The 19,643-nt window shown below is 44.6% G+C and overlaps 1 protein-coding gene across 5 annotated transcripts in view; it reads left to right on the forward strand.

Moving 5' to 3' along the window:
* Positions 1 to 19,643, forward strand: part of arvcfb (ARVCF delta catenin family member b) — a 105,173-nt gene that overhangs the window by 39,605 nt on the left and 45,925 nt on the right. For all 5 annotated transcript variants that reach the window (XM_041936507.1, XM_041936510.1, XM_041936509.1 and 2 more), the window contains 2 exons: positions 4,986 to 5,491; positions 15,571 to 15,754. In XM_041936507.1, coding sequence (XP_041792441.1) covers positions 4,986 to 5,491; positions 15,571 to 15,754 — 690 coding nt within the window. The remainder of the gene's footprint in view (positions 1 to 4,985; positions 5,492 to 15,570; positions 15,755 to 19,643) is intronic.

The following is a 19,643-nucleotide window of genomic DNA, read 5'->3' on the forward strand; positions in this document are numbered from 1 at the left end:
ATGAATGCCCAAACACAAACACACACGTTTGAAGCCACTCTTGACTGACTGCTGCCTGGCTAATTGCAGCAGAAAAAAAAAATCCCACATATTTTCCCTCTTTCTTCTTTCCTTCGTTTCTCCTGCGCTCACATCAGCTGAAATACCAAAGCATCAGTATACTATCAGCAGTTTTTTTTCTCTCTCTCTCAGGAACGCTGACAGTCGGCCCTCCCAGAGTGCCCAGGCTCCCCTGTGCACTCACACTGCGATTAGTATTCTTTCAAGAAGGGAGCGGGGACTCCAAAGTGCTGTAATGAATCTGGGAATTAAAGCAGTTTAATTACAGCTTATCATTCTCAATAATGCTCCAACAAAAATGAAGATGTTTAGTGCTCAAACGGCTTCTCGCGACGGCGCCGAGCGCTCGTTTTGTGATGGGAATGATAATGTATCATCTCTGGGTGTGTGTGAGCGTTCCACGCTTTTGGAACGACTTTGGTACTAACATACGTAGCTCTGATGTGCAGATGGGTGGTGGATGAAAGGAGCAAGCAGAATAACTGAGTGGAGACGCAGAGGCTTCCATACAGGTCAGGAGGGGTCACCGGTTTGATGAGAATGAAAATGATGTGAATCATTCTGAGAGCTGATGGTAGAGGAGGGGCTGGTTTGTACACTGACAGGGGGATCGGAGGATGAGACACAGGTGAGCAGGTGGATGTTGGAGTCAGGTGAACAGGATCGATGGGAAAGTCTGAGGGCATCGGGTGGACTGGTGGAGAATGGCAATAAAGCTAAGAAATGATGCATGGGCCTGGGAATGTGGCTAAAGATATGGACAGAGAGGCACAACAGGCAAACTGAAAACAACTAAGGCAGCCGTCATCACGCAGGTACTGTGTGGCACAATTTGATTAAAAAAAACATTGACTTCTGATGTGATGTAGCCATCTCTGCTTTTTCTGTTCTAATTGACTTCATTGTCTTGTTTCATCTACATTCATCTGCATATTTTTAACTTGACATCGGTCAGTTTAGATTTTTCTTGGTAGAAATCACTATGGGACATTGCTTTAAAAAGTCTTGCATGAAAAAGCTTATAATTTCCCTGAACAGTATATTAGTGCCTTGCTCAAAAGCAGCAGAAATAAGCAGCATTAGCAGGAAGGGCGTCTCTTTTCCTTTACCGCTGCTCAGGGTTTGCACATAATGAACGTGTCTGTCTGGACGTGAGTGCATCCTACTCACTGTCCCCCATCCCAACCCATCTTTTCTGTGTGTGTGTGTGTGTGTGTGTGTGTGTGTGTGTGTGTGTGAGACAGTGTGTGTGTACATTAGCACCTTTCTGTGTGTGTGTGTATGTGTGTCTCCTCTTGCCAGCGTGATTAATAGCTGCTTTTGAACTCTGCCAGACTACAGGGGCGTCTTTAAGCCTGTCTCTAATGGCTCATCTCTCCTTGGGCGACCCGCTCTGCTGCACCTGCCCACCTGCAGCCAGGGGTCATCACACACACACAGACACACACACACACACACACTTATTCCTTAATTGAGAGGGGGGTGTCTCATTCCAATCCAGTGGTGTCTGTAGGGAAAGGCCTGTGGAAGTGATCCCCCTCCTCCTCGATCCTGTCAAGAGGCTTTCACTGAGCGTTAGATATTCTGTTTAATATCATACCTCCCCTCTGTCATGTTTGAGCTGAACTCCTGAGCAATGTCACTCTGCTTTAATTGAATGAAAACAAGCAATGTTGACGGTGGATAATGTCATCAGAACAGCCTGAGAAATTATAAAGAGGCAAGAAATAAACTCCAGCTTTGGTGGTTTTTTTTTCTCTTCTCTCTCCCACAAAGTCTCTCGTGCATCATAAAACAATTATTGCCCATAATTCAAAATGAGCAATCTGCTTGGCAGGGACAGTCAGTGAAAAGCCCATAAACGCCGCAGAGATGTTATGTGTACATATGAGATGCAAACATCTTCTTGCGAGTGTCTAATCCTTTCCAGTTGATCTCCTTTTATGGGCCTGCTGAAAAACAGGGTCAGCGCGGCCGGCATTGAGGGATGATGAAAGTAACTGACAGAAGATGAAGAATAGCGAGCGTGCGCTGAAGTTTGGGGACATGCATGCATCTACATCTCCTGCAGATGAATGCACGTCTTTCATTCTTTGTGTCTCCGGAGGAAAACAAGCACACATCCGCCGACGAGCGCGCAGATACACAGAAATAGCTCGGACATTTAGCGGCTCGATTAACATGAGGAGAGCGATCTGCTGTAATCATGCTCGGAGCATCACGTCTCGCGGAGGAGAGCCCTTTCACATCCCATGAATATACCCCTCCCTATACACACAATGGCGGCAATTTAAATGCAAATCCTGACATTCCCATCACTCAGACTCACGACGCCTGCTTTACCAAAAGCCCCGCCGCATCGGCCCAGATCTAAATGAGCCACGATCTGCTCGACTGTACATCTCATCTGTGTGTTGAAGTGTGTGCGTGCGAGAGAAAGTGTGCAAGAAACATAGTGTGACAGATAATGAGAGAGAAAGCCAGAGAGAGACAGAGACGCTGTGCGTGAAAGAGATGCTGTTTATGTATGCTGGTCTGTGTGACGGCGATGATGCTGAGATTGTGGGCTGCCCTTTCTTTAGGAGGGTTATTCCCGCCTCCTGTTGTCTTGTCATGTCCAATTTCCCGTAACAATCGAAAGCTGGGCCATTCCCCCAGCTGCGCGAGTGTGTTTTTAGATCTCGGTGTGCGCAAGGAAGCGTTTAGTAACCGCCAGCACGTGTACGCACTCTCGCACACTTCCCTCTTTTTCCATGCAGTCTGTCATGAAGCTCAACGTGTGTGCCAAACCTCAGAGCTGCAGTCGTTCTACAAACGATGGGCTGTAATCAGGCTCTTCATTGGCCCCTCCTACCGTATTATGGTTACAGGCTGCCTATAGAGGTTTGCGGCTATCCAGAATGTTCCACAAGCTGGAAAGGCTTCTTTTAAAGCATGAGTTAACAGTGAAGGTACAGCAGATCCAGTCTAGTTTAGGCTAGTCAGCGTTGTCTGTTTTTTGTCTCGTGTTTGAAAAGACGCTAGATCTCCGGAGTCACAGCTGTTCTTGACATGAGCCCAGGACACCCAAAGCTTGTCCCGCAATGTTTGACTCAAACATTCAACTCCGTGGCTCTTCAAACCCGTTCCACGCCGCTCACAGCATTTGGACCCAGAGCTGCTCTCGACTGCAGTGGCGGTGCCTCACTCCGTCTCTATTAATCCTCTCTCCATCTATCCGTGTGGGGGATTTAGTATCTCGTTACGTTGTTCGGGCAGGAGTTTTTCTCCCAGTTCATCTCGTATTGATTTCTCTGGCAGTAAAATACACAAAGTCATGCCATAAAAGCCAATATGTTACTGCGAGGCTTGCGCAAAAGAAAAATCAACAGAGGAGTACACCAGAGCCGAGGCGAGATGGCATGCAGAGCCACCCCCCCACCTTCCCCAGCATGCCTGGGAAGAACTGTAAAAACACATAATTAACATAAAACTCATTAAAATTAGAGCTCGGTCTGGAATTCCCTGCCAACCACCAGCGTTAGTCGCCATTTTGTTGCACCACCAACCACCATACATCAAAGATGGTGAGAGGAGGCCAGCTGGATTATTTAACGAGGATAAACAAGTCTCAAGCTGCGGGGTGGGTAGGGGGATGATAAAGGCTGCGCATAAGTACACAAGCCTAATTAAATTCCTCTCCCCATGTCATAACTTTTCCTACCAAATATTCTCCCGTCCTTTTAGACGACTCACTACGTGATCAAAGAGAAGAATTGTTGTTAAACAAGTTTCAGAAAACAGTCTTTGCAACTTTTCTGTCAGAGTAAAATGTGACTCCCCAGACTCCATCCTCAGCGTTCGGCCCTGCAAGTGATGAATTGTTCCGATGATTAAAGAGCCTTAAGTAAAATAAGTAGCCTGCACTCCAGCAACAGATGATCTGTCACTGGGACTCTGCGCCTATATTTTCTCCCATGTTCCGATAGAGAATTGATGAGTCTGCGTTTGGAGTGAAGAACCCGAGAGAACAGAGTGTAGATCATAGACTCTGAGAGGCTTGGGTAATAGAGATTCATTGAAGGGAACCCCCCCTACGAGCGCCGAACGGAGCACCTCCCCTCGTCCTCCCCCAGAGGACAGCACTTATTTCCGTCACCGAAAACAAGTGGAGCTCAATGTTGTTGAAGTCCCCATCCCCGACAGTAGTAATGCTAATGAGGCTAATGCTAGCAGAGGAGCCCCAGAGAGATGGTCATTAACATTTTACCAACTGCATGCGAGTGTTTGGCACTGTGAGCAAAGGGAGCCCCGGGGGCATCGCAGGGGCTCATGGTCTTCCCTGGGGGGACAGCACAGCTCTTCTCTGTGTTCCCTGGGGAGAACACATCAAATCCCCTCTGTACTGTATGTGGTGGCTTCGCAAAAAAACTTCACAGGAGTTTCTGTCAAAGCTTTTTCTTTGGTGCTGCCTTTGTCTCTGTTTCTTTGTGAACTGCCTGTTTTCTCTTTGTGCAGTCTTCTCCTGTCTCTCAATCACTCTCTCTAAGACTTTATGTTTGTAGAAGTCTGACATGTTTGTTGCTACCACCTAACAGGGAGGAATAATAAGTGGAGTGTTGCTTACCGCATCACTCTTATTGCAGGGAATTGCCCCTGACAGATCTGTTAATGACAGATCCAAACTGCAGATCAGCGTGTATCTCCTTCACTCTCTGTCCAACACTCCTTCCTTTTTCCCCTCCATCGCCCACATCTTCTCACCTCTCACTCACCCTGTCCTCTGCTTTCCCTCATTAGTCAGTGGCTCTCACCTCAGTTGACTTCTCTCAAAGTATTTCTCCCGGCTGCCTAATTCTTCTCTCAGACAAATCTGTCTGAGTCACCCTCCATTTAGCTCGTCCGTCTTCCTTGTCCTCATCGTCCTCTCTTCTTTCGGCTTCCAGAGGGTACCCGGACGACCCCATTGAGGCGGAGCTGATCGATGAGCGCCACCCTTACATCCATGGCATGTATTCAGCACCGCTGGCCCAGCCAGAGAGGGGGAGCATGGCCAGTCTGGACCGCATGGGCGGCCGGCGCTCACCGTCCATCGACAGCATCCGCAAGGACCCGCGCTGGCGTGACCCGGACCTGCCTGAGGTCATCGCCATGCTGGGCCACCCCATCGACCCGGTTAAGTCCAACGCCGCCGCCTACCTGCAGCACCTGTGCTACGAAAATGACAAGATCAAGAAGGATGTGCGTCAGCTGAAGGGGATTCCTGTTCTGGTGGGGCTTCTGGACCACCCCAAATCCGAAGTCCACCGCAAGGCTTGTGGTGCCCTGCGCAACATCTCCTACGGCAAGGACAATGACAACAAGGTGGCCATCAAGAACTGTGACGGCATCCCGGCCCTTGTCCGCCTGCTGAGGAAGACCAATGACATGGAGGTTCGAGAGCTCATCACCGGTAAGAATAAACATTTCATTATGAAACAGTACCATTACCCTTCTGAAACTTTGAGGGCTTGTTATTATAAGTCATCAGGTCAAAAACACCTGTTTAAATTCATGTGTGATCAATTTTGTAGGCGAAACCGATCCAAGCAGATGATTGTTGTCTGACTTTACTTTACTCCCATGTCACCACATGAAAACATCTTCTGAATGTAGGACAAGCAAACTCTATATGTTGAGACATTCAGTTGTACAGTAGATGCTGCACTGGAAAGCAGAGCTGCCCAATAATTATTGTTCATTGTCGTGACGATACGATCACATAATGCTCTTGAGAGTTTGCTGTCATGGCAGTTTGCTTTCATGGCATTTTAATGTTTATGTGAGTAATTCTGCCTTCATTTTCCATATCATGACGTATCAGCGTCAGAAAAATATTCTGCTAATATCTGTCTTCACCACACCCCCCGGCTCTGCTGCAAATCTTGCAGTCAGAGTCTCACATTCAGATTTTCCTTCAATCTACTAAAAAAGATGTGTCATGTGGGTGAAACGATTGGAAATAAGTGCTATGGATATGTCTGATTGCATTTCTCAAATAAGACATCATTTACAATGTCTCTGTCATTGGTAAAGGATTCTTGTATTATGCAAAAACCACCTGCATAGCACTGTTGCAGCCAAGCCTGTTGGCTGTCTTCTCCACGTAGTGTAGGATTCCTCTCTCCGTCTGCCTAATTAGTCTCAACTCTCTTGCACGTACAGTTGGTATAAAAGTGCTTCTTTGAAGCCTTTTAAGCTGATATGATAGTACCTTAGTATGCCAGTCCTTTCCAATCACTGGCTGCATTCTTCCCATCACTTATATATCCTATCCAGGAATATACTGAGCTGGCTGCCATAATCCCATACTCTGCATAGTAATGCAGGGCTGAGTCATACTATATTAAGAAGCAGGGTTTTTTGCAGCAGTATTCACAATGTGCTATTTGCACATCTTAGACCCCTTAAATTATTTGATAAGTTTGTGCCGCAGGCTTTCCATATGGAAGATACTGTACTTGCTGAACAAGCATTTGATTATGTAACTCCCTATATACTAGTGAGCGGAGATAAAATGCATTCAAAGCTGTGGTTAGTCTTTCTATTCTAGTGAAGACACATTTTGAATAAATTGTTTTGGAGATGACTCTTCTTCCTACTTGTAAAAAGAGAAACAAACGCCAAAAGCCTGAGTCACTCATAGAGCCATATTCTTTCAATGATGGTCAGAGTTCAAAGCAAACATTGTGACACGTGATTACTTTAGCCGTATTACACTGTGAGCAGAGAGAGACAGATAAAAAAGCGGAATGACTCCCCTCAGAAAAGCAGATGGCATTTAAACATTGATTTTTAGAAGAAAATGCTATTAGCTGCTTTGTGTAATGAAATATGTTTTAATTCCTTTAAGAGGAGCTATTGATTCAAATGCCACAATAAGGTTTCTTCTCCTTGACCTGCTAAATGTCAACTGGGGAATACAGTGGTGTGTGTGTGTGTGTGTGTGTGTATGTGCGTGCATGCGTGCTCAGCTAATCCCCGACATGACTGGTTTGACCCGGCACGCTGCTGGTCTGCAGGCTCTGCTATCTGAGAAGGGGCTTTTGTCTCGAGGGCACACGTGTGAAAAATGAGCACCACTTTAAAGCGCGATACGTGACCTTTGTAAAGTAAGCCAACACATGCAGGGGGTTACTTTTTGGATAGTTTTACAGTAAGGGAGGATGAATTGTTCAAGCTGTGTTTGGGCAGCTGTCAATAGTTTCTAGCTGGATGTCATGTTGTGAAGATCTGTTTAGCTAAAAAGTGAATATCAATGCAAGTTACTGACTATTGACGGCGTCAGTCAAGAGGTATTGATCGTGATATCGGCCCTTTGCAAACCGTTCTTGTTAAACTGTAAGGTGCATGCATGCATAAGTGTGTGTGTGTGTGTGTGTGTGTGTGTGCGAAGCTTTCCTTCGCTGTGACAGAGATGTTGCGGTGAGCGATGACTGTGCCGCAGCAGAAATGATTGCCTTTACAGCAGCGTGTTGCTCCCCATCGTAGCTAAAAATAACCCTGCACCACAAGACAAGGAGGACAGAATGGAGGGAGGCTTTTTTATTTTTTCTCCTCTTTCCCTCTCTCACTCATTATCCACCCCCCTCGCTCAATCTAATTTTTTCTCTCCGTCATTCATTATCTACACTCTCGCTGTTTTTCTCCTCATCCTCTCTCTCTCTCTCTCCAGCTTTAGTTTTCCATCACCAGTGCTCTGGCCCCAGTAAAAACAGGCCAGTCACAATGCAAGCTCAGCTTACGGCCTCAACCCCTGTGGCCAAAATTGGCCGTGTTTTTCTACAATTAAATATGGGTTTTAAATATAGGCCCCTTTTCTTAGTCCATGTGTTTTAAGAGTTTGCTGCTGGAGTTTGTGCTGTCCCTGTAAAACCACAGAGAGCTCTGTTTTCTGCAGGGGGAAACGGGTGACGTGGAACGAACCGAGTGGCTTTATTTTCCAACACACAAGACGGACAGACCGGTCGTTCATATTTTTAGCTTTGTACCGTTCAGAGTAATTCTATTTTCCCTCCCGGTAAGCTCTGGGCTGTTTGTGCCCTCCAGCAACTCCCACCCTGGAAATGTCGATTATTAAACGGATTTGTCTCCTGTTTTTCCTGCAGGAGACGAGTTTCGTGGACTGATACTCAGGCAGGTGCCAGCGCCTTTGTTGTTTGGGTGAAAAATGCGTGTAGGGCAAGTTGACAAGCTTTTAGGCTCGGAGAGAAATGATGTCTAGACACACATGTGTACTGTACATCTGTGCCAAGGCTTTAAGTTGTTTGTCTCACATGATACTTGCAGCACTATGTCATGGACGATTGATCTTAAAGACATGAACGGCCTCAGAGGACTAAAACCAGACAACCTTTTTTCACATTAAGCCATAAACACAGCATTGTCATTATTATTATTATGCAGTTATTATTACCTCATGAAGTCGTTATGACGACTGTGTTTGCAAACAATTGCCTCCTTACACGTGCAGCAGATACTGTCTGGATCAGCATTAGAATTCATTTGGAGTTGTGGCTACCTGAAGTAAGCAGCGGGCCATAAAACCAAACAACGAGCCGAGGGGAACTGTAAGAGCCGGGTGGTAATTCTACGTGGGTCTGTTACTATGCGTGACCCCCTTCACATTACACATAGTCATTTTCTGCCTTGTTAATCTAAAAATATTGCTGGTGGGGCTTTAAATGGGATGTGTAACATTATAGACTGAAAGCCTTCACTCCCTCGCCATCACCTAGTGTCTGATATTTTGCATGCAGGCTGGCTTGAATGGCTTACGAGACGCTTAATGGCACCCCCCATCATTGCAAACCTTTTCCTGCTACGACGAGTCAAAATGTCTGCTGTGAAAGACGTCTGTCAGCAGGTCTCAAAGCAGACGTGAAATGCATTTGAATTTGAAGTCAAACTGGAGAGAAATGAGATGAGCATTCACCTGTATGATAGCGGTCAGCTGTTGGACGGTGAAGGACACTGAAGGACAACCATTAGTGAACTGTACTGTATTCAAATCGAGCCATAAGACACTAATCAGGAGAATCTGGATAATACAAATCAAACTGAATCAAGATTTCCACCTCTATTATGTTGTCATTACTGTCACTTAATCTAACATGTGCGTCGTATCCAGTTTTAGACAGTTTGTGCTGACAGCTTTCACGTAGTACACTGATCTCAGCACAGTTTCAACATGGTATGATCCTTGGTGTGCCGCTACTGTGTATAGGACACACACACACACACACCTATACACATGCAGTTCTGTCTGACTGCATCATACCTAATGTTCCCCACGACGATGCATGAGACCACCTGCTGAGTTCATCATTGGCATATAGTGTGTGTGTGTGTGTGTGTGTGTGTGTGTGTATTACACATTTTACCTAGCCCTTCCCACCTCATTTCATCAAATGCTTCCTGGAGATTGACCACACACACACACACTCACACACACGCATAAATCTTCCATTTCTGTTACCTTAGCGGACGTTTGCCATGGCAGACAACAGAGTGAGTGCACTTACTGAGGCCTCCACCTCCTCTTCCTCCTCTTATGTCTCCCGCCTCCTTTTTTCTAAACTGCATCTCCCTCCTCCTTTACCTCTGAGAGTGTGATGGATGGCATCAGGGGTGAAGAGGAGAAGGTCAGGAGGGAGGAGGAGGAGGAGAACGGTAATGGGCAGAACTAAGTTAATAGACCTGCTAGAAGAGCAACATGCCTGCCAGCGGTGCCTGGAAAATTTAATTAGCCTTTGCAGCTCCAGTTCCCCTCCCAGTCCTGGTCCCAGTTCCTCCAATTCTGCCGTGCAGGTATGAGGGAGAGGGGCACGTGAAGGAAGGGAAAAGAATTAAACAGAGAAACATTAACATTTGGTTAAGACTCAGCTCACAACTTGTCTCCTTTGCCTCCCATCTTGTCATTTACTTTGACAAATCCACACACACACGCTCACACAGTCTGACAAATCCAAGCTGTCTGTCTGTTGCAGTAGATGAGTGACGAGGCAGGCAGTGATGTACATGATGTTCAACTTGTCTTACAGCTGGATTGGTTTTAAGACAAAGGAAGCAAAGGCAAATCACGGGTTTATGGGAAAAGCCAAACATAGTGAGCGATTGCTGCTACGTACAGTATATAACAGATCACAAGGATTTTCTTCATAAGCCTGTCCTCTTTGAAGCAGAGCGTATGTATACATTCTTCTTTGCAGATATTTTTAGCCGAACGAGGTCTGTTTACAGGAATATATCAGGAGATATTTTACAACTTGTTTCGCACATTCATTTCATTACAGGCTTGCTCTTTAGATGGTTCCCTTCAGCACCAGCTCAGCCTGAGTGTGTAGAACATTTCTCAGCAGATAAACAACATTAATTAACCAGAAAGGAATAACGTTTTTAGATCTTGAAAGCGGTTTGACTTAGTTATGAAAGGTCAGGGTAAAGTCTTGGAATTTTATATTATGGGCCTGCTGGGATCCAGACTGTGTGAGAAAAACATGGAAGAACAGTGACAGCGTAACTAAGATCATAATTCAGCATTTGAACTTATGGCTCCTTTTTCCACCGGGCATTAACGTCCAGTTATTCAGATCTGATCACCAGCTCCCATGAATATGAAACACTTCCAGAAATCAGAGCAAAGTGTCTCTTTCCGTCTTGCTCGAGAGCACGCTCAGATGAATTGCAGGCAGCTGGGACGGCATTATTATGTGATGAAGAGCCGAGTTTGTCTGGGTTGATGAGTTTATAGGTCAGGCCAGGTCAGCACAGTTAACGCCAGCCAATCCAAGGAAATCATGTTTCATTTTGGAACAAGCAGGCAGATTCACCAACAAGTAGCTGTTAATGGAGAGGATATTCAAGCTGTTGATGATGAGGAATCCCCGGGGACAGTTCAGCACGGGACGGTGCTCTTGATTTAATAGTGAAAAAGACTTAATGATGTTTTAGTTTCAGCTTCACTCAAGGCGTGGTCCATGTCACGCCATCAACAAAAGAGAGCAAGTTACTGTAACTCAGTAAGTCAGCACACACGGCTCATTGAAGACGCAGGCAGACATTCAGCAGCACACTACAGTCACGGTGCTGGTTCCCAAGTAAGCCACATATCACATGCTCACAATCTGTGATTGGATGCATTTACTGACCGTCAGCAGTTAGTAACTGCGATGTAATGCATGAATTTAACATTCTCATACCTTGGACTACTCTTTGGTGAAAAAAGTCATCTCAGTACTGTTATGTGTCACACTGGTTATATACTTGTTCTAATCATATTCAGGATATGATTCAGAACTGAAGGCTCTGCAGTGCAGACAGGTGCAGACCGGTGCAGCTCAGGTGATTGAGCTAAAGTAATAAACATCACAATCTTATGATCTATGGAATATTGATTTAGCATTTGTCAAAATGTGAATGAAGCTTTAAACTATTTGGTACAGCCCTAGTTTATGCTTGAATCTAATTTTATCCAGCTTTGTCTCCACAGTTCTGTGTGCAGGTTTCTTATTTTGAGGGACCTCATGTTTGACAGCTGTCATTCCTCTCTGTGAGGACCGTACACTGAACTCACTGCAGCAGTCTCCTTGATCTGAGACATCAGTCTTGTTAAGGTGTGTCTGTTGATGATGATTAAATCCACAGTCCACACAGTAAGATCGATAGTCCAGGTGTAAAAGGAGCCTTTCACGTCACAATTGTGTGGTGTCTGTCTCAGAGACAGGACAGGAGGACACGACCAACACACCCACCTCTGACAAGCTGACAGAAGACAGCAATGGACTAAAGCTCATATAGAGTCACCGGCCCGAAACAATGGCAAGACGTGGAATGGAGATCGTCACTTCCACAGCACTCTGTCATCTTAAATAACACTGTGTCTGTGGGCTGTATGCCTGTCCTACTTGATGGATCACAGCCATGGCAACGACATGCCTTTTCCTCCCCTCTGGCATATGCGATCAGTATAGAGCTGAGTGCACGGCAGGCAGGGGGCGTTTGCATGGCTGGATGAAACTTTTTGTTTGTCTGATGCTCTGAACTAGTACTCAGGTATATATGAACTTGTTTGTTCTTCTTTTTTTTCTTCTTTTGTTTATGTGCTGGCCAAGACAAGTCAAACATCCATACTGCTGTAGCTTACATTTCATATGCAGAAATACGTTGCCAGCCCTTTTGGATACGGGCTGTTGAACCTGTTTTATGATGATGTGGAAACAATAACACTCAACGTGCGGCGTGTAAATTAGAGCCAGCACGGACCATTACTCTCAAAGCAGGATGTACAAAAAAGGGTTTTACATCAGCATCTTGAATGTTAAACTTGATATCAAACAAACGAATGAGAGGGATTTATTTTTTGGGATTATTAACATCCTGTTTGTTTCTTCCTCCTCAGCAGAAAATGTGTGGCACTCTCCAGAGCCCATGAATTAGCTCCGAAGTGCTAAATATTTCCCATACACTTAAGTCAGAGGTTTAGTCTTTATTCACTGCTCGTTCTCCTTTAGCTCCCACTGCTCCTCGTGTGTCGACTGCATTTTGAATGTTGCTTGTCACGAGTAAAACTGATGCTAATGACACAACAGTGGAGGTAATCAAGCTGGCGGCCTGGCAGGCAGCCGCGGGTGTTAGCTAGCTGCCGTCCTACCAGAGAGCACACACCACAAGAGCATGTTTGTTGTTAATGTTATTCATCCCTGATGCTGGTCCTGCCTCTCATCCTGTCGTGCATGTGGTTTGACATAAATGACCAAATTGTCCGTGCAAAAAAGAGAGAGTGCACACCAGGGAAGGAGCAGATGTTTTACTAAAGGCAGTACTTTGTGAGTGGTAAAAGTCAAATAAGAGTTTATAAGAGCAATCACAACAATGCAAATTATATAGAAATAAAAGACCAAACAGCAGAAATGAAAAAATCAAACACCCCCCCCCCCCCCCCCCCCCCCGCCAGTTTTTAATGCAGCTTTGTTGCCCTTTTTAATCTTAACATTGCATCTTTTTAAATTGTCTCATTTAGATTTCACACTGTGTTGGGTCATTCACTAGCAGTCAACTCATAATTCTCAATTAATTCTCAATAGTGTAGCATTGGCTTTCTCACGTCTGCATGCATGCAAATATGTCTAAATGTGTGAACTAATACTTTGCTGCACTTGCACACACAGAGCGTAGGAGTAACCTCTAAACAAATGAAGAATTGGAGGTCTGGACATCTATGTGTATGTGTGTGTGTTTGACTGGACTGACTTCCATTCACTGAGGAGAGATGTCTTCAGTATTACTTGCAGCCAACAGCACTTACACCTGTGAGTTGAACCGTGGCCAATTGAGACAGAAAATAAACATGTTAATTAAATTGGTGTAATTTCTTCAATTACGCTGATGGAAGAACGCCCGTATCTTTAAATCACACGTCAGCTTGTTTTCATCCCAGTTGAGATGTTGATGCTTGTTTTCAATCCTTTTCACGCCAGTGCTTGTAAAAACAAAATCAATTTTGAGTTTGTAGAGGTATGAAATTCACAGTAAACACATAAAGCACAAAATTAAACCAGCCTTCATTCAGCAATGTAATTAACTGTAGACCGGTTGTTTAGGGCTTAGAGAGACTTTGCCCTGAAATTGGTCTGTCAGGCAATGTTTACTCTCATGGACGTGTTCTGTTCCCAGCAGGCTCTGTTTATCAGGTGGATGGGTTGAAGTAGGGTGTAATGTTATTGATGGTCATACACGACCTGGATGTTTAAGGAAAAAATAATTTAGTAAAAGTACAGCAGATCACCCACACTGCCTGCATGTTAAATCTTCTCACTGCACTGAACACTTTATGATACCAAGATCTGTTTAGCACACAGGATTATTCAAAGTTGGCTTGAGGCCGTTGTGCGTTGGGGTTTGTGTGTGAAAGTGGCCCAAAGTGGAGCCACACCTCAGCTTACACATTAAATAGCTCCCCAGGAAGATACTGGTGGCCTGGTGGTCTGTGACGCACAGGAAGTCAGTCTAGTCACCAGTGTAACCACAGGGGGACTGGAGGTACAGTTCTTCCACTTGGTTAGATCATACACTTCATAAGGAGATGTGAGGGAGAGGGGGTGCAGCGACAAAGATCATGACACGTATCAAACTTAAAATATCAGAAGAACACAGTCTGTGGATTAGTCTAATGAGTTTCTTTTTGCTTTTTTCAATGTCTTGGTGAAGGAAGCCAGTTTTCTCCAGGCACAACCACACCAGAAGGACGGGATTTATTTTTAGCCCGGGCCTGTCTGCTGAGACTTTTTTTTCCCTCCTGTTTGTGGAGAGCATGATTTAACAGAGGAAATATTGACCATCTGGAAAATGTACAGAAACCGTTTTAAAGAACAGGGCGAGGAAGTGTGACAGTTTCACTGCTCCACTAATGGTCTGTTATTGTGGAGCAAGATGGAATCACATATACAATCTGATACACATATTTGTCGAATAAAGGAATAAACATCCATAAAACCACTTAGAAGTCACAGAAGACACTTCTTATACCCTGAGAACGTACTGCTATAAACAGTAAGAATATTCATAAATGCATGAATTTAAGAGGAGATGGAAAAGAACACCTGGACACCTGGAGGAGGGTTAATAAAAACATGGATTTTCATTTTGGTGCAACATTTTTGTTCTCCTCAGACCAGAGTCAGTCTGAGCTCCAGAGCTTCCCTGTGTCTGAGTGAAAACATATCTGATGCTGATGCCTTATCACAGCATCTTATTTTTGTGGGGTTGGCTGCCTGGCTATGCCCTCCTCTCTGCTGTGTCTGTCTGGCTGCCTCTCTTTTGTGAACCCTCAGGATGCTCAATTTAGTTTACCTCTTTTGCAGAAGTATGAAAAAACAGGATAATAGAAGATGCTCTTTCTCCTGCTTGGATTATGTGGATGAGAAAAAAGAGGACGTGATGGATCTGTGTGCTGGTTGTTAATGTAGTTTATTTACATTTATTTGTCTGCAGAATATGCCTGCATTAAGGCTTAGTCGGTATGTTATGCCATTAATGATGCTGCACTTGTTGAGAAATGACATAAAGTATCAAATGCTTCCTGTAACCTCATTATTCCTATAGCAATATTATGAGAGTATTATAGAGATAACACAGTGATACATCTTCTATAAACTCAGTATTGATTGCAACATAGTGACAGTCAGCTAATCCCTCAAGGGAGAATAATAAAAGTATGACAGTGATTATTTTATGTAGTGCAATATGGCAAGTTGATAATCATGACTGGCAAAGGAACAACCAGAGTAGTTGTATTATTTATTTATTTATTTTCAAATATGGTTTACTGGCAATCTAAACATGTTTTTGATTGCAGTTTTAAAGTCAAACAGTATGTTTGGCTGCTACACAGCTGTCGCTATATTTCATCACCTTCACTTTCTGCCTTCATTTTCTCTCCACTCTGCCCTAAATATGTCTTTTAATTTCTCCTCCGCCCTGTGTTCCCTGCAGGGACCCTGTGGAATCTGTCGTCCTATGAACCCCTGAAGATGGTGATCATCAACCACGGCCTGCAGACCATGACCAACGAGGTCATCATCCCCCACTCGGGGTGGGAGCACGAGCCAAACGAGGACTCAAAGCCCCGCGATGCCGAGTGGACCACCGTCTTCAAGAACACCTCCGGCTGCCTCAGGTGGGGTTAGAACAAAAGTGGTTTACGCACGAATCAGGCTGATGAGTCATCAAGCACTGTTTCTGAATTTAGTCCTTTTGAGAGATGTATGACATCAGATGGATTGTGTGGATGTTTGATTCCCATTCACTAAAAGGATGTTTAAATGGCTTGTCCACAGAATTAAATGGGAAATCAAAGTGGCCATTTTTCACTATTGTCCGACATTTTACAACAAAACTGATCAATTGATTGATCGGAGATCACAATCTGCAGATTTAGCGATTATGAAAGTAATTGTCAGCCGCAGCCCTACACTGAATGTCCCATGATTAGAAAAGTCTAAAGAGGGAATCACTCCAAAGAAAAAGGGTCCAGACTTCCAAAAGTTTGATACGGAAATGTAGCAGCAAACCTTGTTGTTTTGCTTTTATAGATGGATGAAATCCTGGAAGCTTAATCAGGAAGGACACAGACAGAGTTTAATCAGAACTGTGGGGACAGATGGCAGATTTATTCTGGTTAAAGTCAGTTCAGAGGACACAGTTTAGAGATCATCCTGGGTTTTATAGAGGGGACCCTCAACATGCACAAGTCCTTGAAGGTTTGTTTTTACTCAGATAGCAGTTGTAGCTGGGAACAGGTGTGACATATATGAGCCAGTCAGACTGAAGTTCTTTGGGTACTAAGAGAATTTATGATATGGCACATGCTGTGTTCTTCTGTCCCGGCCCGACTGAATGTATGTGAAGTATGTTGGAAGTCTGTCTGCAGGAGGACTGCTGGGTGACTTTTGTCTGAGACTTTTAAGAAAACTAAACTATTCATGACATACCCCAAACTTCTCAAGTTTAACCATGTACAGGTACGGTGCAGACGTCTGCAGCATCTGTTGCCTCCTGGGCAGCAGTTTGTAAATGCTTCTCTGTTCGCCTCTTGTCATTCTAACACAGACTGTGCAACTTTGTTACCACTCCACCCTGAGGCCGATGAGCTGCATTAGCTGCAAACTAAACAAGTTACAATTAGATAATCACGCAAATGAAATTAGTCTCAAGCTTGTTAAGGCTGAGAGAAAACAAATTGAGCCCACAGTGCAAATCATTGCCTCATGACAAGTCAGTTTGTTTGTTTAGTATTTTGTGGATTGCATTCCGTCGTTTTATTGGTTAGAAAAACAACATGAAAACTTTCGTATAAATTGGGCTGGAAAGCATGAACTTTTGAGGACGACATTAACCTTTATGTGTGAGTCATTCCTTCAGTCCCGCTGCTCTGCTTTGACTGCTTTCACTGATTGCAACCAAAAGCTTGAATTGTTCTTAGGTCAGCCATCCGAAATGGTGTAAACTTCTCCATTTCCACACTGACACACAGTACCTCACTGTTAAAGTGGTGTGACTCACACAGCCTTTCTGCTGACCCTCTCTGGTCCATTTGTTTTAAGAACTGAAGGTCTGCTTTACTCCCAGGGGGCTCTAGTCTGCCTGAGATAATAGCTTGAATGTGCCCTTACCAGAACCTCTTACATACACAAACTGTGGATGAAAACACAATTGTCAAGGCCTTGATGGTCTTGGCAGACCGATCACGTGGCTCTCAGCGGATAAGACAAAGCCACAGTATGATTGTTTGGCTGGAACCTGATCGTTTCACTGAATCCATGTTACCTGTGACCTGTAGTCAAACAATGTGCCCAATAATGCACAGACATTAGAAAATATGTGCCAACCAGGGTTATAGTCAGCTGTACACGGCACACACACACACACACACACACACACACACACACACACACACACACACACACACTACCTGTTCAAGGCTAATACTAATTTAATTGCTATTTGTATGGTTGGCTGAGAGGATGAAGAATTGTGGCCTCTTCAAGTTGCTGCTCTGTCAAAGTCTGTGATTGCTTTACAATCAGTACGTTAGAGTGGTGACAACTGACAGACACTCCCCAGTTGCAGTTTTGAAATTCTAAGGCTTTTCTGTTTCTTTCTTGTCACAAACGTGACAGTTAACTGAATATCTTTGAGGTCAGTTGGTCACGATTTGAAGATGTCAGTCTGGGTTTGAGGAAATTGTAACACTTTGCATTGTTTTCTGACATTGTGTGATTAATCCAGAAAATAATTGGCAGATTAATCAGGAATGAAAGTGATGAGTTAGCTGCAGCTCTGCGTCAGAGTTACCTAAAAATGTCCCTGTTTTCAAAGTAAGGCATTGTGCAGGTTTTGTGGAAATGAGCATTAGCTGAATACCTAATATTCAAGCTGACTGCGATTTCCGTGTCAGTACACCTCAAAAACTGCAAAACCTCAGTCAAACATCCTCTCTGCCTCGGTCTCTTAAATCCTGTCATCAACTCAGGATGGCAATTTGAGTGCAGCGGTCTTGATTTCCTGTCATTAACTTCCAAGTAGTTTCCCCTCTCCAAGTATCTCCTCTCGTCTACCTTCCCTGCTGAATCTGTCATTTTGGCTGCAGCTCAGAATGACAGACTGCAGTGCATTGAAAAAGACAGAGAGTGTGCATGTGGGTTATCACGCCTCACGCCCGGCTGTGCTGTCTCCTCCCGGGCTGGCCAAGCCCGTCTAGACTGTACTGCAGGCCAGAGCGTCTCCTGGAGCAGACGCCGCGGCGTGCTGGTTGACATCCAGAACAATATAGCATCCAAATCCAGCTCAGACAGACAGTTCCAGGATGCGTTTCACACATTACTGCTTTGCATTCGATGGTTTGCAGATAGTTTTCTCGGGCTGGAGAAAGCGTGGAAACTTTTTCTGTAATTTTAGAACATTTTCTGCTGAGTTGAAGAGCGACATTAACAAACCAAGAGGGAATAAATGAGAGCGCTCTGATATAGCTAAGGGAAGTCACAGAGAAGTCATGGAATTTTCCAACAGGGCCACGGTGGGAGCCCTGCTCTCTCCGCCTCGTACTGTTTCTCATTGTCTGTCATCATCTGTTGTCTGTATTTGTCTTTCTTTTTGTGTCTCTGTACTGCATGTTTTTCTCCTTCTCCCCAAACCCTATGTCCAAACCTCATCACCCCTGATGCCACGTATCTCATGGCCGTCACAGATCACAATATCTCCCCGTAGCTCTCACTCCCTCGACCCTCAATGCAGGCACCGCTGACGAGAATGGGTCTCCATGGTAACTGTGACCAAGCCCACGGTTGCCTAGACGCGGGGTTTGTGTGCTGGGGAGAAGTGCTGATGCCAGGGAGAATCTGTTTACTCACAGCAACAGAGACGCAGCTTACGCTTCAATAAAGCCAGGGATAGTTTTATTATAATGGCCTCCTCTGTCGATAGGGCCAGCTTATGTACAGTGTTTACACTGTGGGCTCAGTGTACATCAGGTTTGGGTATCATGAACTGGTTCTGAATTTGGACTGGTCACAGTACAAGAATGGAAATAAAAGTGCTTTTCAGTTCTGTAACCAGCTGCTGGGCTTCCATGCAGATGAGTGCTTGCACATGTACTCGCCATATTTCTTTGATCAACATGACAACCTGTCTCTGAAGCCACTGCAGCTTCTGTGTCAGCTGAAAATGATGTAAATGTGACATCATTGCTGATTGGTTAGGGTAAAATAACCCCACCTGCCAACATGAACACCTTATCTGGCTGAATAACAAGTGTGTTTCACAGCAGAAATTTTGACTTGTCACAGAGGCAAAGTCACAGGTGCTCCTAACAGCATTGCCATGGCTCTGTTCTATTCAACTATCCCAGGAAGACATGACATTATGAGGGTGAACCAGCATGAACAACACCAGGAACCTGAAGTTGAAGCAGCAATTTGGAACTCAGATGTTATTCATGTTATTATTTACAGCTGTGCTTTTCCAGTTAAGGAACACAAAATCTGCATCTGCAAAGTGTTTTAGTTTAT

This window comes from Chelmon rostratus, chromosome 5 (assembly GCF_017976325.1).
Source record: "Chelmon rostratus isolate fCheRos1 chromosome 5, fCheRos1.pri, whole genome shotgun sequence".
Classification (NCBI taxonomy): domain Eukaryota; kingdom Metazoa; phylum Chordata; class Actinopteri; order Chaetodontiformes; family Chaetodontidae; genus Chelmon; species Chelmon rostratus.